Consider the following 25,684-nt stretch of genomic DNA (forward strand, 5'->3'; position numbering starts at 1 on the left):
TTTTTTTTTTTATCACAAAAACATTTCTCTGTCAATATATATATATATGTGAGGCTTAGACTCTTACCCCTCTGTTTCCCTTTTTTCCCTCTTTCTCCTGGCCATTTTGCGTGCATTTCCCCCAAACCCAGAACAGAAAAAACAGCAAAGCAAAACCAAAAAAGGAAAAAAAAAATTAAAAACACAAAAAACCCAGTTTTCTCAAACCCTATTGTTCATCATCATAACAAAGAGAAAACTCAAAATACAATAATTTTGGCTGCAAAAACCCATTCTTTCCTTATTGTTTTTCATGTTATATTGGTTGAGATCTTATCCCTCATAAAAAGGTAAAAAATAACAAATTAAGAATTAAATCTAATCTCATTGATTGTAATCTCAGCTAAAGATTTTTTCTTTTTTACCCATTTGGGGTTCTTGATTTTTGAATTAAAATGGGAATTTTTGAGTTTTTTTGATGAAAAGATGAGATTTTTGGAAAAGGGTGTTGGATTTTTCACTTTGATTCCACAAAACTGAAACAAGTTTGAGTTTTTCTGTACAAATTTTAGGGTTTTTGTTCTGTTCTTGGGTGCTGAATGATTGTTCTTTTGCTGGTTTTGATGGAATTTTCTAGGGTTTTCAAATCGGATCAGTGACTGGGGGAAAGCGCCAAGTAATTTTCGGGTTTGATCAGCATATTGGAACTTTCTCAGTGTTGAATTCAGCTTTTTGTTGAGTAATTTACAGCTCCAGATCGGAGGGAAAATATGGTCTTTGGTGGATATTTGAGGTTGGGAATTGAATGATAGAGATTAGGGTATGGAAGAGGACTGTATGTACTACTAGAGACCGGGAACTACTGAAGCAAAGGAAAAAGAAAAGGAGGTTTTCGAGCTTTTCAGGTGAAAAGGGGATCGCGTTTTTCGTCATTTTTTGTGTAGGCTTAATAGTGTAGGGAATGCTTGTGTTATTTGCATTTGGAATTGATATGCAAGAGGTGACGTTTGTAAAGTTTTGGTTTTGCAGACAAGAAAAAGGATCAGATTACTTTGGAAAAGGAAAATCATTTGGTTTGACATAGCTCTTGAAAGGCTTTTGTGGTGGTTTTTCGTGTTTTAACTCGGTCGTCTTAGATTTAGAGTATATTGAAAGGAGTTTCAGATTACTCTGTTGATCACATTGGGATATTTGAAGTGAAGAGCTAGTTTAATTAAGTTGGTTTTGGCTGTTGGTTGGTTTTTGGACTGATTTGAGTTAAAAGGATTAAATGGAGGTGCATTGAAGCTGGAAAGTAATGTGGGGTCATGGTGAATGGACAGAAGTCTAGTTGCTTGTTACTGGAACACTGCTGTGAGAAAGTAACTGAAGGACACTGTTTCCGAAACAGCGCCTTTTTAACTCAGAGTAGAATTCTGTGCCATGTCGCGTTGCTTTCCATTTCCACCACCAGGATATGATAAGAAGCCTAGACCAGAGGACAGGGACTTATTAAAAGAGGTTTGTTTAAGTTATATGGCAATATCATTATTGTGTTGATATGCTTTTGTTATACCAATACTGATATTTCATGACGGTTACCTTATTATAAAGGGATTTAGCTGTGATGCATGGACATATTCGGATGGATTGATTTTTTAAAAAGTAATCTTTGAAGTATGAAGGATACTTTAAACATCAGTAATGTGATTGGATTAATTTATATGGAGAAGACTCTTTTGAAGCTTTGCTCAGTGATAGGGTAATCTTGTTTAAAAGAGATGTATAGGGATATGCTTGTTGTTTTTTCTAGATTAGTGAGGACGTGATGCCTGATTCTTTTGTTTGGTCATGGTTTAGTCATTCCTTTTGGGAATTAAGTTTTTGATATGAAAAAAAGATTCTGGATTTAAGATGAATTTGGCTGACTAATGCAAGTAAAACCCATTGAGTTTCTTTGGATAATCGTGGAATCCATTAGTTGACATCTTAAGGGAACAGTTGTGATATGTTGCAATTATTGATCAGTCTCTTTCATCTAGTGTTGCTCATTGAGTTCTGGAAAACTCATCAGACATTGTAATTATTGTCGTTGGTGAAAAGAATACAAAATGAAGAAAAGAGAAACTTATTGATCAGTCTTATCATTAGCACCTTTTGTGTGAAGGGGTACACCATGGTTCTGTGTAGTGGATATTTCTGCCGTGTGATGTCTTAAAACCTTTGGAAAAATAACCTTTCTGTAGAACTTACTGAGGATATTGGGGATCGTTACTTTTGAAGACCTTAGATTTTAGTGGAGAATGCCTTTATTTTTGTGGCAGCCAAGCAAATATATCCTCAGGTTAAATGGCGTCATTTTAGTTATTATGAGTATGACAGTTTCCTCTTCCCTTTTTTGTTTTCTCTTAAAATATTTTGAATGTGCTACTTAAGTATGAATGGGCGTATCACTGCCTGACCATTTTGCTTTATGTAAATATGCTTTTGCACATGTTCTTTCAGTGGCAACCTGTACTATGTGTGTTTCATAGTGTCCCCCCGATATCCATGAAGAAAGGAGAAACACGAGATACTTACCTTTGTCTTAAAAAAAAGAAAGAAAGGAGAAACATGAGATTTTGAGAATGAATTGTTTGATGTTTTCTCAAGCATTTTGAGATTCAATCAGTATTAGTATCTACGAGTTAAAAACAAAGACATGACTAAATTTACAATTTGAAGATTCGATATTTCAGATATTCCCAAGGTCTTGACTATAAATTTAGAATATTCTTAACTCCATCTCTCAAGTTGAAGAAATACTTGTTTTGAGTATACTCAATTTGGAGCCAGATAATATTTTTCTTAGAATTTTTTCCATATAATCATTTGAGTTGAAGAAACCTCAATCTTTTGTTGAGTAAAATTATAGTCTATTTTTAAACAACTCGTTCTTTAATGAAACACCAAATTTGAAGCAATGTGCAATGCAACTGATTATCGCTGATCAATTTCATTGGTTCATCTTCTCTGTACCTCGACTCTTTGAGAAGTTGCTTTATACAGAAGCTCACATTTAGCCAGTCATTACTTGATATTCTTTTTCTACTCTTGATCTAGCTGCTATTCTTGTCTTTTACTTTCAAGATATTAGATTACCTCCTATTAAAACATGATATAAACAGTCGATCTGAATGAAATAACACCAGAAGGCCTAATAATACTTGCATGTCTCCTATCCTCATACAAAATGGTTGTCCTGGAAAGCCTTTGTTGTTCCTTAGAATGTGAATTGTTATATCTGAACATATGCTACCTGTTTCATTTAGGGCTGTTTGTTGAGCCAAAATCTGACATTAGGTGAATGATTTTGCAGAAGAGAATATGTGTGCCTCACCAAGATTAGGGTGTATATGGTTACAGATTTCATTTAGAACTAGTTCCTTTCAGTATAACTTATCTGAAAACAAGAAGAGGCTTCTTTTACAATTAGTTCACCAATTCAGGCAGTCCCAAGTCCTAGAATAGGAAGTGAATTGCAAGCTTTTGCATGTGTATACTTGTTCACCTGAGGCCTTTTATTTATTAGTCTCTTGAATGATCTTAATAACTTAGACCTGAACCTAATATTCAGTGATCACCTTTCTAGAAGGTGACCTTGTATTGCCCGAGAATTCTTTTGAAGATGGACCTAGGAAAATTGGTTCTGCGCAAATTGCCTTGCCTGTGGATGCCACAAGCTATGCTTCATGAAGCAGCCAACATTCTGACTGGTTTTGGTCAGCTTAGCTTTAGTGTGTGAGGGGAAAGAGAGCGCTCTTATCTCATGGGAAGAAGGATTTTTAGCTTCAGTAGAAAACTAAGATGCAGCAAAGTAGAGGAGGAATTCCCCCGTTCTTTTCTTTCTTAAGAGGAAGAGGGAATGAGAAGGGAGGTATAGGTTGTCTTGCTGTCTGGTAACTTAACAGGGTATTGTCACATTGCAGATTGGGAGGTATCTTAATCCAACCATACAAATCATATCTTTTATACCTCATAATTCATAATGGTGCTAAGTATAGCTAGAAGCAGTCGCTAAAAAGGGAAGAAAAATAAATTCTATTAAAAGTTTCCACTCATAGTGGCGGACTATATATGCTTCATTATGAAGTTTTATTTGAGTTAAAAGGTTAAACTTTGAATCTGCAGCTAGGTTATTCAAAGAAAAGTTTTTAAGTGCCCACAAGAAGTGAATAGGGTGCTACACCAGATGCTTTACCTCTCCTCCTCTCTTCCTGTACGCCCAACTGCTCATCGCATCCTTAATTGTTTCTGGCATAGTCCATTGTTTCTTAACATTAAGGACTGTCCACCACAATTGACTTGCTATTTTACAGTGCATTAGCAAGTGCTTCTTGTCTTCTCCTGAACGCTTGCACTTGAAATATCATCTAACATATATTTTACTGTTCAAAAAAAGAAAGAAGGAATACCAGCTAATATACGTTATTTTCCCTTTCCTCGAGTTCTCTACCATTAGGATACCTTTTGTTGCCATCCAAGCTAACAAGCAAACCTTGGAGCTCTCAGTATCCATATTGAATGATATGGAAATCCTAGGTCATCCCTCTTATGTAGCCTGCGGTAGAATGACTTCGTCTAGAAGATGTTGTTACCTTCGGTTTTGCATTCCCTAATGTCCTGTTCCCGTTATATTCCCAGTTCTTGTAAAATCAATGTTCCTGCACTGTTACTTCATCCTTCCCAATATTAATGACAAGATGGTAATCTGGAGCAACTAGATGAGTTAAGGATGTTTCCCATTCAGGGGTAGAAAATTTTCGAGAAGTTTTGAAACTTATGGAGATCCCTTCCATGTCAATGGAGATTGTAATTATCTGTGCAGTTGAAGGGCAATTAATAAGCATGGAGTGTGTTTACTTTATAGGAGGGTGTAGTAACATGTAGGATTCAAAATTTATTTTTGCTAAACAAAGGTGGTAATTGATAACACGCCAGTGATGGAAAATGGATCAACTTATTGTGTATTGTCAGAAACCACTACATCTTATTTCTTAGCATACTCTAATGTCAAAGCAGTTTGTCCATTTTAGCAGTCGTGTAACTGGCGTCCCATGTTAGTGGAAGCAATGAACTGGCCTTGAATGCCTGTTCCTTGTTCATGAGGGCTAACAAACTTCCTATATATTGAGATGATCTGGCATTTATTTCTCAGATGAGTCAGACTCCAGAGATTCAACTCTTCAGTTGTTAATTATGTGCATTTTAGTGATGTAAATAGGGAAGTTGAGATGTTGCTTGTTCCCTTTTAACCCAAGGTTGTTAAGTTCTGATTCTAGAGGATATAGAAGCTTGTTTTAGTGTGTGAACTACATAGAGCTGGAAAAAAGTGTTGGGAGTTTGTTGTTGACTTGTCTTGTGTTGGAGGATGATACTTTTTTATCATTGATTTTCTTCTCTTTTGGTTTATTTGGCTACCATTGACCATCCCAAAACATAAAATTTTCAGTTGTAGCTCTTTGCCTAAGTTTCACTGCTTTCCAAATTGTTCGTGTGCTTGTTACTATTTTTTCAATGTAATTACATGCCATTGTTTAGTGGTTTTGCTTTCTTATTACTAATTTAACATTGTATGGCTACGTATTCCTTTTCATTTGCTCTAATGAAGGTTAGTGGTTCTCAACCGGTTGTTGGTACTTTTCCTAGGCAACTACTGCAATGTCCTTAGTGCTCTCATGTGTGTATGCTCGTGTAGCCTATATTTAGGATTTCCTCGGAACTCCTAAATCTGATTACCAAGTTTGGTGCTTTTACTCGGTTTCTACAATTTAATTTCTTGCCTCAAGTTTCTTCATTTATTGATATAGAATTGCCATTTTTTCCTGTTCTGTAGGAGAAACGGAAAGAGAAAAAACATAAAAAGGAAAAGGACAAAGATAAGAAAGAAGGTAAAGAAAAAAGGGATAAAGACAGAAGTGATGGGAAACACAGAGAAAAGAAGGACAAAAAGGATAAACACCGGGACAAGAAGGAAAAACACGAGGACAAAAAGAAGGACAAGGATAAGGATAAAGAGAGAAGCGACATCTCTGAAGAGGCAAAAGTTGCTGTTCCACCTGGGGCTTCTAGTGGACAGAAGCTTCCTAGTGGAGACGAACATTTCAAAAATGAAAGCATCAACTCACAGGAAGCGAAATTCCATGATCAGTCTCATGGCCAGCTTGCTGAAAAGCTCTTTAAATCCAGCCTCCCCATTGTTGAGACAGAGGAGTCAAGATATGTGCAGGATTTGGCTAGGAGGCTTAGAGATGACCAGAATGGCGCAGTCAGTCAGTTGGCTGAGAGATTTCCAGTTGAGTCGAAAAGGGATGCGAAGTCAAACAGTATGTATATCAAGGATTCGGGTAATTTGGCTAGAGAAAAGGAAAAGAACAAGGAGAGAAGTGATTTTACCAACAAGATGGATGGACATCAAGTCAGAGTTGAACCGAGAATTGGTGCTAATGCAAAACTTCCGAGCTTTTCAGAGATGGAAAATAGAAACTTTCATGGATTGCTACCACCATTGGAAGAGAATGTTGAGAACAGGAGACAGGACAAAGAGAAATCCAAAGGAAGACGAGATGACAAACCAAGAGACAAGAAGAAGAAAAAAGAAAAGGATGCGAAAAGTCATGGAAAGGATAAAGAAAAGAAAAAGGAAGAGAAGGGGAAGGACAAAAGTGCACACAAGAAAAGTGAAAAGGATAAATCAAAGGACATCAATCAGAGCACTTCTCTCAGTGTTAGTAACACCAACCACCAAGTTCCAGTTGTACTCAAGGATACCATTGCTGGAGTCACAGAGGGAAATCACAGAAAAAGAAAGGATATTGAAACAAACGGTTTCTTGCATGGTGAGTGAACAAAAAATTTAGCATCTGCTATTTTATCGAATACTATATTGCTTTATCCTCTATTGATAGTAGGAAAGCTCTGCAAGTGTGTATATGATTTGTTTCTTATGTTTTTGGCTGTAGCTGTCTGTTAGGTAATTGGTAAGCACTGTTTTCAACATTTTCTTATAAAATTGAATCTAGCATGTTCAGCTTTGATTGTTCTTTGGGTTTGACTGATTAGTGTTGCTTGTTTTCTGTTCCAATGTACAGAGAATGAAGTCAGGCCTGCTAAATTGCTGCGGCCCTCATCCTCTCATCATCCCACACTGAATGGAAAGAGATTAGAGATTCACCAAAAAGCAGACATGTTATCTTCCAACAAACAAGGTGTTGTCACCAATATTCAGGTGATAAACAAGGAGCAGAGTCTCAATGGTACAAGTAAGTTGTCCAACAAGCACGGAGTTGGCACTGATATTGAGATGGGAAACATGGAAACTCACAAAAACAGACATGTTATCTTCCCACAAACAAGGTGTTGTCACCAATATTCAGGTGATAAACAAGGAGCAGAGTCTCAATGGTACAAGTAAGTTGTCCAACAAGCACGGAGTTGGCACTGATATTGAGATGGGAAACATGGAAACTCACAAAAACAGACATGTTATCTTCCCACAAACAAGGTGTTGTCACCAATATTCAGGTGATAAACAAGGAGCAGAGTCTCAATGGTACAAGTAAGTTGTCCAACAAGCACGGAGTTGGCACTGATATTGAGATGGGAAACATGGAAACTCACAAAAAAACAGACATGTTATCTTCCCACAGAGAAGGTGTTGCCACCGACACTCAGGTGATAAACAAGGAGAAGAGTCTCAATGGTACATTTAAGTTATCCAACAAGAACGGAGTTGCCACTGATATTGAGATGGCAAACATGGAGACTCACCAAAAAACAGACATGTTATCTTCCCACAAACAAGGTGTTACTACTGATATTCAGGTGATAAACAAGGAGCAGAGTCTCAATGGTACAATTAAGTTATCCAACAAGCACAGAGTTGCCACTGATATTGAGATGGGAAACAAGGAGCGTGGGGTTAATGGTACAATTAAGTTACCCAACAAGCACGGAGTTGCCACTGATATCGAGGTTGGAAACAAGGAGCGCAGGGTCAATGGTACAATTAAAGGTCAGCCATTAACTATGTCTAAACCAAAGACATTGGCTCAATCTAAACCAAAGGCTTCTTCCATGTCTCCTGGTGCTGATCATATTGCTGAAGCGTCTAAAAGACCTCCTCATCCCGATTCCAAGTATCTGAACCAGATACTCTCAGTTCCCAAGATGGACGAGTGGTCTGGATTTTATGACCAGGAATGGTTGCTTGGAAGCAAGAGTACTCTGGTTAGGAAACCCGACGTGTGTCTTGATGAAGTTAAGGACCATCAGGTATGGTCAGAAGCTTTGCAAATAGACTCTGCTGATGTTTTTGCTCTCCCATACGTAATACCTTATTGACTGCTGTTGACATGATGAGTTTCCAAGGACCAAGCTAAGCTATTTGGCTCGGAGATGCCCATGCTGGGCTCTCGATTGGATTCTTTCTCACCTTCCTACTCTGATGGCTGCATCAAGTTCTGATATTTACTCAAGAGTTAGGTACATCAATCACCATTGCTGTTCTTTTTCGCGGGCTTGACACAGAAGCCATTTGTTGCCATGTACTTGAACATTTAACTGTTACAGCCCCAGATGAAACTAACCTTTGTGTGTAGGAAGTTGCATGCATAAAAGCTTAGATGCCATTCTAATTGTGAGTGTAAACAAACTAGTATTTGTGGTCTTTACAACTCCACACAAATTTTGATTTTGTAATATAGAACTCTGCTATATTGTAAGATAAGAGGGGGGCAAAAGGAAGAAAAAAAAAATCAAATATAAGAAGTAGCAGCTGAATTCATTTTATTTTATTCACTTAGCTCCCATTTTTGTCTATTATCCATATTTATCACTTCCTGATTAACAAAAATAGTATTAAAAACTGTCATTTAAAGGTGTTGCTAAATTTCGAAGAGCAAAACCTTTTGAAGTCTCACACCCCAAAAAAGAGCATAAAAATACTTGGTGATAAGAAACAATTTATCTTATATACGCTAATAATAATAAATAAATACCTCACAATGAGATTAATTATAAAAACAATCCAACGATAACCTTCACAATAGAGTAAGATTTGTATCCTTAAAAATAAAACAGATAGCTGACAAAATAAGAAAAACAATTAATTTGATCATATAAAATTATTTACGCTATCAATGAACATTTAGTATTTAGTTTTTAATTAGGGGGTCAATTTACATGAATTAGATAACCTTTTAGTTTTTCTGGTGTGTTAGCCATGAATGTTTTGGTGATACGGCTTCGAGATGGCTCCTTTGCGAAACTTTCACAAAAACCTCCGTAGGGAGTTGGGGAAGCAACATGTACAATCTCACCATTTTAAGAGTCTATTTTGGGCATTTAGGGCCTAGGGGCCAATTTATAAAAATTAGGCGATTTTCTCAATTTTTCGCGTGTGTTAACCCATGAATATTTTGGTGATATGGCCAGACGATTTCTTTGTGAAACCTTTATGGAATCCTCTGTAAGGAGTTGGAGGAACAATACGTACAATCTCCCAATTTTAAGAGTCCATTTAGGAGCAAATTTAAAAGAAATTAGGAGATATTTTCAGTTTTCGTGTGGGTTAGCCTACGAAAATTTGGTGATACGGGTTCAAGACGATTTATTTGCGAAATCTTTAAGGAAATCTCCATAGGGAGTTGGGGGAGCAGTACGTGCAATCTCACCATTTTCTGAGTTCAGTATGGGTAAATAGGGGTCAATTTAAAATAAATAAGTAATTTTCTAATTTTTCTTGTGTCTTAGCCCATTAATATTTTGGTGATATGAATTTTAGATGATTTAATTGTGAAATCTTTACGAAACCTTCGTAGGGAATTGGGCGAGCAGTACATACAGTCACACAATTTTTAGAGTCCATTTTGGGCATTTAAGGGTCAAGTTATAGGAATTAGGCGATTTTCTTAGTTGTTCGTGTGTGACCTCCGTAATGAGTTGGGGAACCTTCACGTATACTCACACTATTTTTTTAACGTCCATTTCCGCATTTACAAGCCCTTTTTTTGAGAATCGCTTAAATTCCCCAATTTTTCGTGTGTATTAGCCCATGGATCTGGCGCCCGGAGCACCCAAAAAAAATTTCTCAAATTTTTTTATAAGGACCTCTGTAATGAGTTGGGGAACCTTCACGTATACTCATACCTTTTTTTAACACCCATTTCCGCATTTACAAGCCCTTTTTTAAGAATCACCCAAATTTCCCGATTTTTCGTGTGTATTATCCCTTCGATCTAGCGCCCGGAGCACCCAAATTTTTTTCCTCAAAAAAATTTATGAGGACCTCCGTAATGAGTTGGGGAGCCTTCACGTATACTCACACTCTTTTTTTAACCCATTTCCGCATTTACAAGCCCTTTTTTAAGAATCACCCAAATTTCCCGATTTTTCGTGTGTATTATCCCTTCGATCTAGCGCCCGGAGCACCCAAATTTTTTTCCTCAAAAAAATTTATGAGGACCTCCGTAATGAGTTGGGGAGCCTTCACGTATACTCACACCATTTTTCCGTAATTATAAGCTATTTTTAAGAATCGCCCAAATTCCCTAATTTTTTTGTGTGTATTAGCCCATTGATGTGGCGCCCAAAGCAATTTTTTTCTCAAAACATTTTATAAGAACCTCCATAATGAGTTGGGGAACCTTCACGTATACTCACACAATTTTCTTAACGTCCATTTCCGCATTTACAAGCCTTTTTATAAGAATCACCCAAATTTCCCGATTTTTCGTATGTAATAGCCAATGGATATAGAGCCCGGAGCACCCATGTTTTTTTTTCTCAAAAACTTTATGAAAAACTTCGTAAAAAGTTGGGAAACCTTCACGTATACTCACACCATTTTTTAACGCCTATTTCTGCATTTACAAACCACTTTTTAAGAATCACCCAAATTTCCCAATTTTTCATGTGTAATAGCCATGGATCTGGCGCCCGACCCATTCAAATTTTTTTTCTCAATAAACTTTATGAGGACCTTCGTAGTGAGTTTGGGAACCTTCACGTATACTCACACCATTTTTAACGCCATTTCCGCATTTACAAGCCCTTTTATAAGAATCGCCCAAATTTCTCAATTTTTTGTGTGTAATAGCCCATGGATCAGGCGCTCGGACCATCCAAAAAAAAATTCTCAAAAAACTTTATGAGGACTTCATAATGAATGGGGAAACTTCATGTATACTCATACCATTTTTTAACGCCCATTACCGCATTTACAAACCCTTTTTTAAGAATCGCCGAATTCCCAAATTTTTCGTATGTATTAGCCCATGGATCTGGCCCGGAGAACCCAAAATATTTTTCTCAAAAAACTTTATGAGGACCTTTGTAATGAATTGGGGAACCTTCACGTGTACTCACACCATATTTTAACGCCTATTTCCGTATTTACAAACCCTTTTATAAGTATCACCCAAATTTCCCAATTTTTCGTGTGTATATAAGTCCTTGGATCTAGAGCCCGGAGCACCCAATAGTTTTTTCTTCAAAAATTGTATGACGACATTCATAATGAGTTGGGAGCCTTCACGTTTATTGACACCATTTTTTTAAAGCCCATTCCACATTTACAAGTCCTTTTTTGATAATCGCCCAAATTTTCTTATTTTTCGTGTGTATTATCCCATGGATCTGTCATTCGGAGCACCAAAAAAGTTTTTCTCAAAAAACTTTATGAGGACCTCCGTAATAAGTTGGGGAACCTTCATGTATACTCACACAATTTTTAACGTCCATTTCCATATTTTACAAGTCCCTTTTTTAAAATTGCCCAAATTCCTCAATTTTTCGTATGTATTAGCCTAAGAATTTGGCGCCCGGAGTTCAAATTTTTTTTCTCATAAAACTTTATAAGGACCTCCATAATGAGTGGGGGAACCTTCACTTATACTGATGCCATTTTTTTAACGCTCATTTCCACATTTACAACCCTTTTTTAAGAATCACCCGATTACCTGTTTTTTCATGTGTATTATCCCATGGATCTGGCGTCCAGAGAATCCAATTTTTTTCTATAAAAACTTTATGAGGACCTCCGTAATAAGTTGAAGAACATTCACGTATACTCATACCATTTTTGAATGCCCATTTCCGCATTTACAAACCCATTTTTAAAAATCACTCAAATTTTCCGATTTTTCGTGTTTATTAGCCCATGGATCTAGAGCCCAGAGCACCCAAAGTTATTTCTCAAAAACTTTATGAGGACCTCCGTAATGAGTTGGGGAACCTTCACGTATACTGACACCAATTTTTTAACTCCTATTTACGATTTACAAACCGTTTTTAAGAATCGCCCAAATTTCTCCATTTTTCGTGTGTTAATGCCCATCGATCTAGAGCCCGGAGCACCCAAAATTATTTTCTTAAAATATTTAACGAGGACCTCCGTAATGAGTTGGTGAGACTTCACGTATACTCACACCATTTTTAACGCCCATTTCCGCATTTACAAACCTTTTTTTAAAAATCGCCCAAATTTCTCAATTTTTTGTGTGTATTATCCCATGGATTTGGCGTCCGGAGCACCCAAAAAGTTTTTCTCAAAAAACTTATGAGGACCTAATGAGTTGGGGAACCTTCATGTATACTTACACCATTTTTTAATGCTTATTTCCGCATTTACAAGCCCTTTATTAATAATCGCCCAAATTCTCCAATTTTTCGTATGTATAAGCCCATGGATCTGGCGCAGGAGTTCAAATTTTTTTTCTCAAAAAACTTTATCAGTACCTCCGTAATGAGTCAGTGAACCTTTATGTATACTCACACCATTTTTTTAACGCCCATTTTCGCATTTACAAGCCCTGTTTTAAGAATCGTCCGAATTGCCTAATTTTTCGTGTGTATTATCCCATGGATCTGGCTTCCGGAGCACCCAAATTTTTATCCTCAAAAATCGTTATACGGACCTCCGTAATGAGTTAAGTAACCTTCAAGTATGCTCACACCATTTTTAACGCTCATTTCCGCATTTACAAACCTTTTTTTAAGGATCACTAAATTCCCTAATTTTTTGAGTATATTAGCTATAGGATCTGCCACCTGTAGAACCCAAAATATTTTCTCAAAAATTCTATGAGGACCTCCGTAATGAGTTGGAGAACCTTCACATATACTCACATAATTTTTTAACTCCCATTTTCGCATTTACAAACAATTTTTTAAGAATCGCCAAATTTTCTGATTTTTCATGTGTAGCCCATAGGTTTGGCGCTCGTAGCACTCAATTTTTTCTTCTTAAAAAGCTTTATGAGGAACTCCATAATGAGTCGAGGAACCTTTAAGTATACTCACACCATTTTTTTAACGCACATTTCGGCATTTACACGCCCTTTTTTAAGAATCGTCCAAATTCCCCGATTTTTCGTGTGCATAAGTCAATAGATCTGGCGCCCTGATCACCCAATTTTTTTTTCTCAAAAAACTTTATAAGGACCTACGTAATGTGTTGGGGACCTTCATGTATACTCACATTATTTTTTTAAAGTCCATTTCTACATTTACAATCCCTTTTTTTACGAATCACCAAAATTCACCAATTTTTCGTGTTTATTAGCACATGGATCTGGTGCTGGAGCACCAAATTTATATTTTCAAAAAACTTTATGAGGACCTCCGTCATGACTTGGGGAACCTTCAAGTATACTCACACAATTTTTAATGTCATTGTCGCATTTACAAACCCTTTTTTAAGAATCGCTTAAATTCACCAATTTTTCGTATGTATTAGCCCATGGATCTGGCGCTCAGAACACCTAAATTTTTTTTCTCAAACAACTTTATGAGCACCTCCGTAATGAGTTGGGGAACCTTCACGTATACTCACACCATTTTTTAAACACCCATTTCCGTATTTACAAGCTCTTTTTTTAGAATAGCCCAAATTTCTAATTTTTTCGTATGCATTAGCCCATTAATCAGGCACACGGAGCACCCAATTTTTTTTCTTCAAAAAACTTTATGAGGACATCCGTAATGAGTTGAGGAACTTTCACGTATACTCACACCATTTTTTAACCCCAATTTTTGCATTCACAAGCCTTTTTTATAAGAACCGCCCAAATTTCCCGATTATTCGTGTGTATTAGCCCATGGATATAGAGCTTGGAACAATTTTTTTCTTAAAAAAATTTATGAGGACCTTCGTAATGAGTTTAGAAGCTTTCACGTATACTCACACCAATTTTTTAACGCTCATTTCCGCACTTACAAGCCATTTTTTAAGAATTGCCAACTTTTTCAAATTTTCATGTGTATTAGCCCATAGATCTGGCGTCCGGAGCACCCAAAAAGATTTCCTCAAAAAACTTTATGAGGACTTCCGTAATGAGTTGGGGAACCTTCATGTATACTCACACCATTTTTTAACGTTCATTTCCGCATTTACAAGTCTTTTTAAAAAAGATCTCCCAAATTCTCCATTTTTTTGTGTTCTGGCACTCGGGATTCAAATTTTTTTTTCTCAAAAAACTTAATGAGGATCTCCATAATGAGTTAGGCAACCTTCATGTATACTAACACCATTTTGAACTCCCATTTCCGTATTTACAAGCCCTTTATAAGAATCGTCCGAATTTCTCAATTTTTCGTGTGTATTAGCCCATGGATCTGGCGTCTGGAGCACCCAATTTTTTCTTCTCAAAAAACTTTATGAGGACCTCCGTAATGAGTTGGGGAACATTCACGTATACTGACACGAATTTTTAACGCCCATTTCCATATTTACAAGGCCTTTTTATAAGAATCATCCAAATTCCCCAATTTGTATATGTGTATTAGCCCATTGATCTGGCTCCCGGAGAATTCAATTTTTTTTCTCAAAAATCTTTATTAGGACCTCTGTAATGAGTTTGAAAACCTTCTCATATACTCGCACCATTTTATTAACGCTTATTTCCATATTAACAAGCCCTTTTTTAAAAATCATCCAAATTCTCCAATTTTTCGTGTTTATTCACCCATGGATATCGCTCCTAGAGTGACCAATTTTTTTTTCTCAAACAACTTTATGAGGACCTCCGTAATGAGTTGGGGAAACTTCACGCATACTTACACCATTTTTTTTATTCCCCATTTCCATAATTACAATCTCTTTTTAAAGAATCGCCCAAATTTCCTAATTTTTGTGTGTATTAGCCCATGGATCTGGTGCCAAAAGCACCCTAAACTTTTTTCTCAAAATTTTTTATAAGGACCTCCGTAATGAGTTGGGGATCCTTCACGTATACTCGCACCATTTTTTTAACGCCCATTTCCGCATTTACAACCCCTTTAGTAAGAATTGCCCAAATTCCCTAATTTTTCGTATGTATTAGCCTATGGATCTTGCGCCCAGAGCATCAAAATTTGTTTTTTCAAAAAACTTTATAAGAACCTCTATAATGAGTTGGGGAACCCTCATATATACTCATACCATTTTTAACGCTCATTTATGCATTTACAAGCCTATTTTTACGAATCTCCCAAATTGCCTGATTTTTCGTGTGTATTAGGCCAAAGATCTGGTGCTCAGAGCACTCCAATTTTTTTTATCAAAAACTTATTGAGGACCTCCGTCATGAGCTAGGTAACCTTCACGCATACTCACATCATTTTTAATGCCCATTTCCGCATTTACAAGCCCTTTTCTAAAAATCGCTCGAATTCTCTAATTTTTTGTGTGTATTATCCCATGGATATGGTGTCCGAAACACTCAAATTTTTCTCTCAAAATACTTTATAAGGACCTCCGTAATGAGTTAAGGAATATTCAAATATACTCACACCATTTTTTAACATCTATTTGCGCATTTACAAACCCTTTTTAAGGATCACCAAATTTCTCAATTTTTCGTGTATATAAGCCATTATATATGCCGCCTAAACCACCCAAAAAATATTTTCACAAAAATTTTATGAGGACCTCTGTAATGAGTTGGGGAACCTTCACATATACTCACATAATTTTTTAACGCTCATTTCCGCATTTACAAGCACTTTTTTAAGAATCGCCCAAATTCTCTGATTTTTTAAATGTATTAGCCCATGGATCTGGCGCCCAAAGCACCCAATTTTTTTTCCTTAAAAAGCTTTATGAGGACCTCTATAATGAGTTGAGGAACATTTACGTATACTCACACCATTTTTTTAAAGTCCATTTTCGCATTTACAAGCTCTTTTTTTAGAATCGCCTAAATTTTCCAATTTTTCCTGTGTATTAGTCCATAGATCTGGCACCCAAACACCCTTTTTTTTTCCAAAAAACCTTATGAGGACCCACATAATGAGTTGGGGAACCTTCATGTAGACACACACCATTTTTTTAACGCCCATTTCCGCATTTACAAGCCTTTTTTTAAGAATTGTCAAAATTCCTCAATTTTTCGAATGTATTAGCCCATGGATTTGGTGCCCAGAGCACACAATTTTTTTTTCTCAAAAAACTTTATAAGGACCTCCGTAATGAGTTGGGGAACCTTTACGTATAGTCACACCATTTTTAATGCCTATTTTCGCATTTACAAATCCTTTTTTAAGAATTTCCCAAATTTCCCAATTTTTCATGTGTAATATCCATGGATCTGGCGCCTAGAGCACCAAAAAAATTTTCTCAAAATTTTTTATGAGGACCTCCGTAATGTGTTAGGTAACCTTCACGAAAACTAACACCACTTTTAACGCATATTTCCGCATTGACAAGCCTTTTTTAAGAATCACCAAACTTATCAATTTTTCGTGTGTATTAACCCATGAATATGACGTGCGGCGCACCCACATTTTTTTTATCAAAAAACTTTATGAGGACCTCCGTAATGAGTTGAGGAATATTTACGTATACTCACACCATTTTTAACGCTCATTTCTGCATTTACAATCCATTTTTTCAGAATCACCCAACCTCCCTCATTTTTCGTGTGTATTTAATTCATGGATATGGCAACCGGAGCACCCAAATTTTTTTTCTCAAAAAACTTAATGAAGACTTTTGTAATGAATTGGAGAACCTTCACGTATACTCACACCATTTATTAACGCAATTTTCGCATTTACAACCATTTTTTTAAAAATCACACAAATTCCTTTATTTTTCGTGTGTATTAGCCCATGGATCTAGCGCCGGGAGGACCCAATCTTTTTTCTCAAAAAACATTATGAGGACCTCCGTTATGAGTTAGGGAACCGTCATGAATACTCACACCATTTTTTAATGCCCATTACTGCATTAACAAGCCATTTTATTAGAATCGCCCAAATTTCTCGATTTTTCGTATGTATTAGGCCATGGATTTGGAGCCCATAGTACCCAAAATATTTTTCTCAAAAAACTTTATGAGGATCTCTGTAATGAGTTGGGGAACCTTCATGTGTACTCACATTAATTTTTTAATGCTCATTTCCGCATTTACAAGCATTTTATAAGAATCGCCCAAATTTCTTGGTTTTTCGTATGTATTAGCCCATAGATCTGACATCCGGAGAACACAACAAATTTCTCAAAAAACTTTATGAGAACCTCCGTAATGAGTTGTGGAACCTTCACGTATACTCACACCATTTTTCTAACGCCCATTTTCGCATTTGCAAGCCTTTTTATAAAAATCACCCAAATTTCCATATTTTTCGTGTGTACTAGGCCATGGATCTGGCGCACGGAGCACCTAATTTTTTTTTCTCAAAACACTTTACGAGGACCTCTGTAATGAGTTGGAAAACTTTCACGTATACTCACACTATTTTATTAATTCTCGTTTCCGCATTTACAAGCCCTTTTTTAACAATCGCCCAAATTTCTCGATTTTACATATGTATTAGCCCATGGATCCGGTGTCTGGAGCACCCAAAAAAAATTTCTCAAAAAATTTATGAGGACCTCCCTAATGAGTTGGAGAACCTTCACATATACTCACACCATTTTTAACACCTATTTCAACATTTACAAGCCTTTTTTAAGAATTGCCCTAATTCCAGATTTTATCGTGTGTAATAGCCCATAGATCAAGCGCCTAGAGCACTCAAATTTTTTTTCTCAAACAACATTATGAGGACCTCCGTAATGAGTTGGGGAACCTTCACGTATACTCACACCATTTTCGCATTTACAAGCCTTTTTTTACGAATCACCCTAATTCCCAATTTTTCGTGTATATTAGCCCATGGATCTGGAGCACGGAGCAACTAAATTTTTTTCTCAAAAACTTTATGAGGATCTTTGTAATCAGTTAGGGAACCTTCACGTATACGTACACCATTTTTAATGCCTATTTCCGCATTTACAAGCCATTTTTTAATAATCGCCCAAATTTCCCGATTTTTCATGTGTATTAGCCCATTGATATGGCCGCCTGGAGCACCTAAAAAGTTTTTCTCAAAATCATTTATTAGGACCTCTGTCATGAGTTGGAGAACCTTCACGTATTCTCACACCATTTTTTAAGGGTCATTTCCGTATTTACAAACATTTTTTGAAGAATCGCCCAATTTTTTTGATTTTTAATGTGTATTAGCACATGGATCTGACGCTCGGTGCACCCAAAACACTCTTCTCAAAAACTTTATGAGGACCTCCGTAATGATTTGGGGAATCTTCACATATACTCACACCATTTTTTTAACGCCTATTTCCCCATTTGCAAGCCGCTATTTAAGAATCGCCGAAATTCTCGGATTTTTCGTGTGTATTAGCCCATGGATATGGCGCCCGAAGAATCCAAAATGTTTTTCTCAAAAAACTTTATGAGGACCTCCATCATGAGTTTGGGAACCTTCACGTATACTTACACCATTTTTTTAACAGTTAATTCCGCATTTACAAGACATTTTTTAGTATCACCCAAAGTCTCTGATTTTTCGTGTATATTGGCCTGTTGATCTAGCGCCCAGAACACCCAAAGTTTTTTTCTCAAAAAACTTTATGAGGACCTACATAATGAGTTGTGTAACCGTCACATATACTCACACCATTTCCGTATTTTCAAGCCCTTTTTGAGAATCGCCCAAATACTCTGATTTTTTGTGTGTATTATCCCATGGATCTGGTGCTAGGAGCACCCAAATTTTTTTCTCTCAAAAAACTTTATGAGGACTCCGTAATGAGTTGGTGAACCTTCATATATACTCACACCATTTTTGTAACGTCTATTTCCGCATTTATAAGACCTTTAAGAATTGCACAAACTTCCCAATTTTTCGTGTTTATTAGCACATTGATCAAGCGTCCGGAGCACCAAAAAGTTTTTTTCTCAAAAATCTTTATGAGGACCTCCGTCATGAGTTGGGGTGGGGAGCCTTCACGTATACTTAGACCATTTTTTTAATGCACATTTCCAAATTTACAAACTCATTTTAAGAATCGCATAAATAATCTGATTTTTATGTGTATTAGCCCATGGATCTGGCGCTCACAGCACCCAAATTATTTTTCTCAAAAAACTCTATGAGGACCTCCGTAATGAGTTGAGGAACCTTCACGTATACTCACACCATTTTTGTAACGCCCATTTCCGCATTTACAAGCCCCTTTTTAAGAATTTCATACATTCTTCGATTTTTCGTGTGTATTTTTTCATGGATCTGGTGCTCGGAACACCCAAATTTTCTCTCAAAAAACATTAAGTGGACTTACGTAATGAGTTGGGGAATCTTCTCGTATACTCACACCATTTTTGAATGCCTATTTCAGCATTTACAAGCCTTTTTTTAAGAATCACCCTAGTTTCTCAATTTTTCATGTGTATTAGCCCATAGATCTGGACGCCCAAAGCACCCCAATTATTTTTTCTCAAAAAAATTTATGAGAACCTCTGTAATGAGGTGGGAAACCATCACGTATACTCACATTATTTTTTAAATGCTTATTTCCGCATTTACAAGCCATTTTAAAGAACCACTTGAATTTCCTGATTTTTGTGTGTATTTGCCCATGAATCTGGCGCTCGGAGCACCCACATTTTTTCTTATCGAAAACTTTATGAGGACTTCCGTAATGAGTTGGGGAACATTCACGTATACTCGCATCATTTTTAACGCCTATTATCGCATTTACACGCCCTCTTTTAAGAATCGCCTAAATTCTCTAATTTTTCGTATGTATTAGCCCATTGATCAAGCGTCCGAAGTATCTAAAAAAATTTTTATCAAAAAACTTAATGAGGACCTCCGTCATGAGTTGGGGAGCCTTCACGTATAATCAGAATATTTTTTAACGCCCACTTTCGCATTTCCAAACCCTTTTTTAAGAATCGCATATATTATTCGATTTTTCGTGTGTATTATCCAATGGATCTGGCGCCATGAGCACCCAATTTTTTTTCTCAAAAAACATTATGTGGACGTCCATAATGAGTTGAGAACCTTCTCATTTACTTACACCATTTTTTAACCCCCATTTCTGCATTTAGAAACTTTTTTTTAAGAATCGCCTCAATTTCCTAATTTTTCATATGTATTAACCTATGGTTCTGGCGCCCGAAGTACCCAAAATTCTTTTCTCAAAACACTTTATGAGGAACTCAGTAATGAGTTGGAGAACCTTTACGTATACTCACACCATTTTTAACGCCCATTTCAGCATTTACAAGCTCTTTTTTTAAGAATCGCCCAAATTTCCTGATTTTTCATACGTATTAGCCTATAAATCTGACTCCCGGAGCACCCTAAAATATTTTTCTCAAAAAACTTTATGGGGACCTCCATAATGAGTTTGGGAACCTTCACGTATACTCACATTATTTTTGTTAATGTCAATTTCTGCATTTATAAACGTTTTTTTAAGAATCTCCCAAATTTCACGATTTTTAGTGGGTATATTAGCCCATAGATCTGGTGCTCGGAGCACCCAAATTATTTTTCTCAAAAACCTTTAAGAGGACCTCCGTAATGAGTTGGGGAACCTTCACATAGACTCCCACCATTTTTAACACTCATTTCCTTATTTACGAGCCCTTTTTTAACAATTGCCCAAATTTCTCGATTTTTCGTGTGTTAATTAAGCCTATGGATCTGGCGCCCGATGCAACCAAAATGTTTTTCTTAAAAAGTTTTATGAGGACCTTTGTAATGAGTTGGGGAAACTTCACGTATACTCACAACATTTTTTAACGCCCAGTTCCACATTTACAAGCTCTTTTTTATGAATCACCCAATTTTCCCGATATTTCGTGTGTATTAGCCCATGGATCTGGCGCCCGGAGCACCCAAATTTTTTTTCTCAAAAAAGTGTATGAGGACCTCTGTAATGAGTTGGGAAACCTTCACGTTTACTCACTCCATTTTTTTAACGCTCATTTCCGCATTTACAAGCCCTTTTTTTAAGAATCGCTCAAATTTCCTTATTTTTCGTGTTTATTAGCCTATGGATCTGACGCCTAGAGCACCCTAAAATATTTTTTCTTAAAAAACTTTATAAGGACCTCAGTAATGAGTTTGGAAACCTTCACGTATACTCACATTATTTTTGTTAATGTCTATTTCTTCATTTATAAACGTTTTTTTAAGAATCTCCCAAATTGCACAATTTTTAGTGTGTATAGTATCCCATAGATCTGGCGCCCGGAGCAACCAAATTATTTTTCTCAAAAACCTTTAAGAGGACCTCTGTAATGAGTTGGGGAACCTTCACATATACTCACACCATTTTTAACACCCATTTTCTCATTTACAAGCCTTTTTTTAAGAATTGCCCAAATTTCTCGATTTTTCGTGTGTTAATTAAGCCTATGGATCTGGCTCCAAGTGTAGCCAAAATGTTTTTCTCAAAAAAATTTATGAGGACCTCCATAATGAATTGAGGAACCTTCACGTATACTCACACCATGTTTTTACTGCCCAATTCCGAATTTACAAACCTTTTTTAAGAATCGTCTGAATTTCCCGATTTTTCGTGTGTTAGCCCATGGATCTGGCGACCGAAGCACCCAAATTTTTTTCCTCAAAAAACTGTATGAGGACCTTTGTAATGAATTGGGGAAACTTCACGTATACTCACACCATTTTTAACGCCCATTTCCACATTTACAAGCCTTTTTTTATGAATCGCCCAAATTTCCCGATTTTTCGTGTGTATTAGCCCATGGATCTGGAGCCCGGAGCACCCAATTATTTTTCCTCAAAGATGTGTATGAGGACCTCTGTAATGAGTTGAAAAACCTTCACGTATACTCACACCATTTTTTTAACGCTCATTTCCGCATTTACAAGCCCTTTTATAAGATTCACCCAAATTTCCTGATATTTCGTGTGTATAAACCCATGTATCTGACGCCCGGAGCACCTGGATTATTTTTCTCAAAAAATTCTATTATGACCTCCGTAATGATTTAGGGAACTTTCACGTATAGTCACACTATTTTTTTAACTCCCATTTCAATATTTACAAGCTCTTTTTAAGAATCGCCTAAATTCCCCAACTTTTCGTGTGTATTATTAGCCCATAGATCTGGCGTCCGGAGCACCCAAATTTTCTTTTCTCAAAAACTTTATAAGGACCTCCGTAATGAGTTGGGAAACTTCACGTATACTCACACCATTTTCGCATTTACAAGCTCTATTTTAAAAATCGCCTAATAGATCAAGCGCTCGGAGCACCCAATAAAATTTAGTGAAAAAATTTTATGAGTACTTCCGTAATGAGTTAGAAAACCTTCTCGTATACACACACCATTTTTTAACGCTCATTTCCGCTTTTACAAGCCCTTTTTTAAGAATCGCCAAATTCCTCAATTTTTCGTGTGTATTAGCCCATGGATTTGGTGCCCGGAGCACCCAATTTTTTCTCTCAAAATGTTGTATAAGGACCTCCTTAATGAGTTGGAAAACCTTCACATATACTCACACCATTTTTAACGCCTATTACCGCATTTACAATCCATTTTTTTAAAAATCGCCCAAATTTTTCAATTTTTCGTGTGTGTTATAAAACAGATCTGGCGCCCGGAACATTCAATTTTTTTCTCAAAACCATGTTATCAGGACTTCCGCAATTATTTAGGGAACCTTCATGTATACTCACTATGTTTAACGCCCATTTCTGCATTGTCAAGCCTTATTTTAATAATCGCCCTAATTCCTTAATTTTTCGTGTGTATTAGCCCATAGATCTAGTGCCCAGAACACCTAAAATATTTTCTTAAAAAACTTTATGAGGACCTCCGTAATTAGTTAGGAAACCTTCATGTATACTAACACAATTTTTAACGCCCATTTCCGCATTACCAGCCCTTTTTTAAGAATCGTCCAAGTTCTCCAATTTTTCTTGTGTAGCCCATGAATCTTGCTCCCGTAGAATAAAAAAAAATTATCAAAAAACTTTATGAAGGCCTTCGTAATTAATTGGGGAACCTTCACGTATAATCACACCATTTTTTAATGCCCATTTTCGCAATTATATGCCTTTTTTTAAGAATCACCCAAATTTTCCAATTTTTCGTGTGTGTTAGCCCATTTATCTGGCGCTCGGGGCACCTAAAATTTTATTCACAAAAAACTTTATGAGGACCTACGAAATGAGTTGGGGAACCTTCACGTATACTCATACCATTTTTATAACGCTTATTTTCGTATTTCCAAGTCTTTTTTAAAGAATCGCCCAAATTGCTCGATTTTGCGTGTATATTAGCCCATGAATATGGCTCCAGGAGCACCCAAAAAATTTTCTTTTCAAAAAACTGTATGAGAACCTGCGTAATGATTTGGGGAACCTTTACGTATGCTCACACAATTTTTAGAGCCCATTTTCACATTTACAAGTCTTTTTATAAGAATCGCCCAAATTTCCCGATTTATCATGTGTATTAGCCAAAGGATCTGACGCCTGGAGCACCCCAAATTATTTTCTCAAAATATTTTATAAGGACCTCCGTAATGAGTTGGGGAACCTTCACATATATACTCACACCATTTTTTAACGCTCATTTATGCATTTACAAGCCTCTTTTTAAAGAATTGCCCAAATTCTCTGATTTTTTGTGTGTATTAGCCCATAGATCTGAGGCCTGGAACTCCCAAAAAATATTCTCAAAAAACATTATGAGGACCTCCGTAATGAGTAGGGGAATCTTTACACCATTTTTAACGCCCATTTCCGTATTTACAAGCCCTTTTTTAAGAATCGCCAAATTCCCTGATTTTTCGTGTATATTAGCCCATGGATATGGCGCTCGGAGCACCCAAATTTTTCATCCAAAAAAACTTTATGAAGACCTCTGTAATGAGTTGGGGAACCTTCATGTATATACTCACACCGTTTGTTAACGCCTATTTCAGCATTTACAAGCCCTTTTTTTTAGAATCACCCAAATTCCTCATTTTTTCGTGTCTATTAGCTCATGGATCTGGCGCCTAGGAAACCCAAAAAAAATTTTCAAAATACTTGATGAGGACCTCCGTATACTCACACCATTTTTTAATGTCCATTTCCACATTTACAAACATTTTTTTAAGAATCGTCCAAATTCCTCAATTTTTCGTATGAATTAGCCCATTGATCTGGCGCTTGGAACACCCAAAAAAAATTTCTTAAAAAACTTATCCGTAATGAGTTGAGGAACCTTCACGTATACACACACCATTTTTAACGTTATTTCTATATTTACAAGCATTTTTTTAAGAATCACCCAAATTATTCAATTTTTCGTGTGTATTAGCCCATGGATCTGGCGCCCGGAGCATCCAAAATAATGTTCTCAATTTTTGTATGTTATCCTATAAATATTTTGGTGATATGACTTTTAGTTGATTTTTTTTTTTTTGCGAAACCTTTATGAAATACTCTGTAGGGAGTTGTGGATTAGTAGGTACAGTCTCACCCTTTTTGGGACATTTTAAGATATTTAGGAACTAATTTATAAGAATTATGCAATTTTCTCAATTTTGTATGTTTTAAACTTTCATAATCTCCTTGATGTATCATAAAAGATTATCTTCTCATCTTGGATTGGAGGACACACTTTGTTGCATATTTTTGTGGGATCACAAGCCTATTAAGCTTTCCAATATCATTGGAATTAGCTTCTTTTGAAAAAGTGGCTTAGATGAGATTTTAACATCACTTTTTTAATAAATTTGAAATCATAAATTCTAACAAGAGTATTCATAAGAAAAAAACACACATAAAATGTTATACCTACAAATCTACATTAAGTGAATTCAACAATTTGTATTTGCGTTAGACACTATATCACCAGAAGGTTATTTTAGATCACCAGATTATCTTTATGTGTTATACCAGGTAACATATCATATTTTCTGAATTATAAGTCACACATTTTAAAAAGGTTTATTTGGAAATATCCTTGTGAGTGACCTAGTAGTATACAAAATTCTTTATACTGAATTTGAGACTGAGAGGATAATAAAATCTAACAAAACTATGCTAAATACTGTCATTTAGGGTGTGTTTGGTATGAAGGAAAATGTTTTCCATGAAAAATGTTTTCCTAGAAAATGTTTTGTTGAAAAAACAAATAGATTTTTACTTATTTTCTTATGTTTGGTTGGTGACAATAAAATATTTTCCGGAAAAGATTTTTTAGTGTTTGATTTATGAATGAAAATTATTTTTGAGAAAATATTTTTTGTTTTTACTAGAGAGTAGAAAATAATTTTTGAATTGAAATTGAAAATATTTTTTAAAAAATAAACTTAATATTTTTTTCGGGAAGGTTGGGGTGGTGGGGCTGGTGCAGGGGGGAGGGGGGTGAGATGG

General features: G+C 36.2%; 2 protein-coding genes across 3 annotated transcripts; both read left to right on the forward strand.

Moving 5' to 3' along the window:
* Positions 1 to 79: 79 nt before the first annotated feature.
* Positions 80 to 8,701, forward strand: LOC102602389 (transcription initiation factor TFIID subunit 3-like). Of its 2 annotated transcripts, XM_015309788.1 has the most exons (5): positions 80 to 329; positions 617 to 884; positions 1,009 to 1,479; positions 5,834 to 6,836; positions 7,089 to 8,701. In XM_015309788.1, the coding sequence occupies exons 3-5, from the start codon at positions 1,402 to 1,404 to the stop codon at positions 7,409 to 7,411; spliced, it is 1,404 nt and encodes a 467-aa protein (XP_015165274.1). In that variant the 5' UTR covers positions 80 to 329; positions 617 to 884; positions 1,009 to 1,401; the 3' UTR covers positions 7,412 to 8,701. The 2 variants fall into 2 exon arrangements, with proteins under 2 accessions (XP_015165274.1, XP_015165273.1); XM_015309787.1 differs by having other exon boundaries at positions 617 to 1,479.
* Positions 7,480 to 8,463, forward strand: LOC107061036 (uncharacterized). The gene is made up of 2 exons (XM_015309732.1): positions 7,480 to 8,271; positions 8,368 to 8,463. Exons 1-2 carry the CDS (start codon positions 7,480 to 7,482, stop codon positions 8,461 to 8,463), a joined length of 888 nt encoding a protein of 295 aa, XP_015165218.1.
* Positions 8,702 to 25,684: the final 16,983 nt, after the last annotated feature.

The sequence above is a fragment of the Solanum tuberosum genome, unplaced genomic scaffold (assembly GCF_000226075.1).
Source record: "Solanum tuberosum cultivar DM 1-3 516 R44 unplaced genomic scaffold, SolTub_3.0 scf00114, whole genome shotgun sequence".
Classification (NCBI taxonomy): Eukaryota; Viridiplantae; Streptophyta; class Magnoliopsida; order Solanales; family Solanaceae; genus Solanum; species Solanum tuberosum.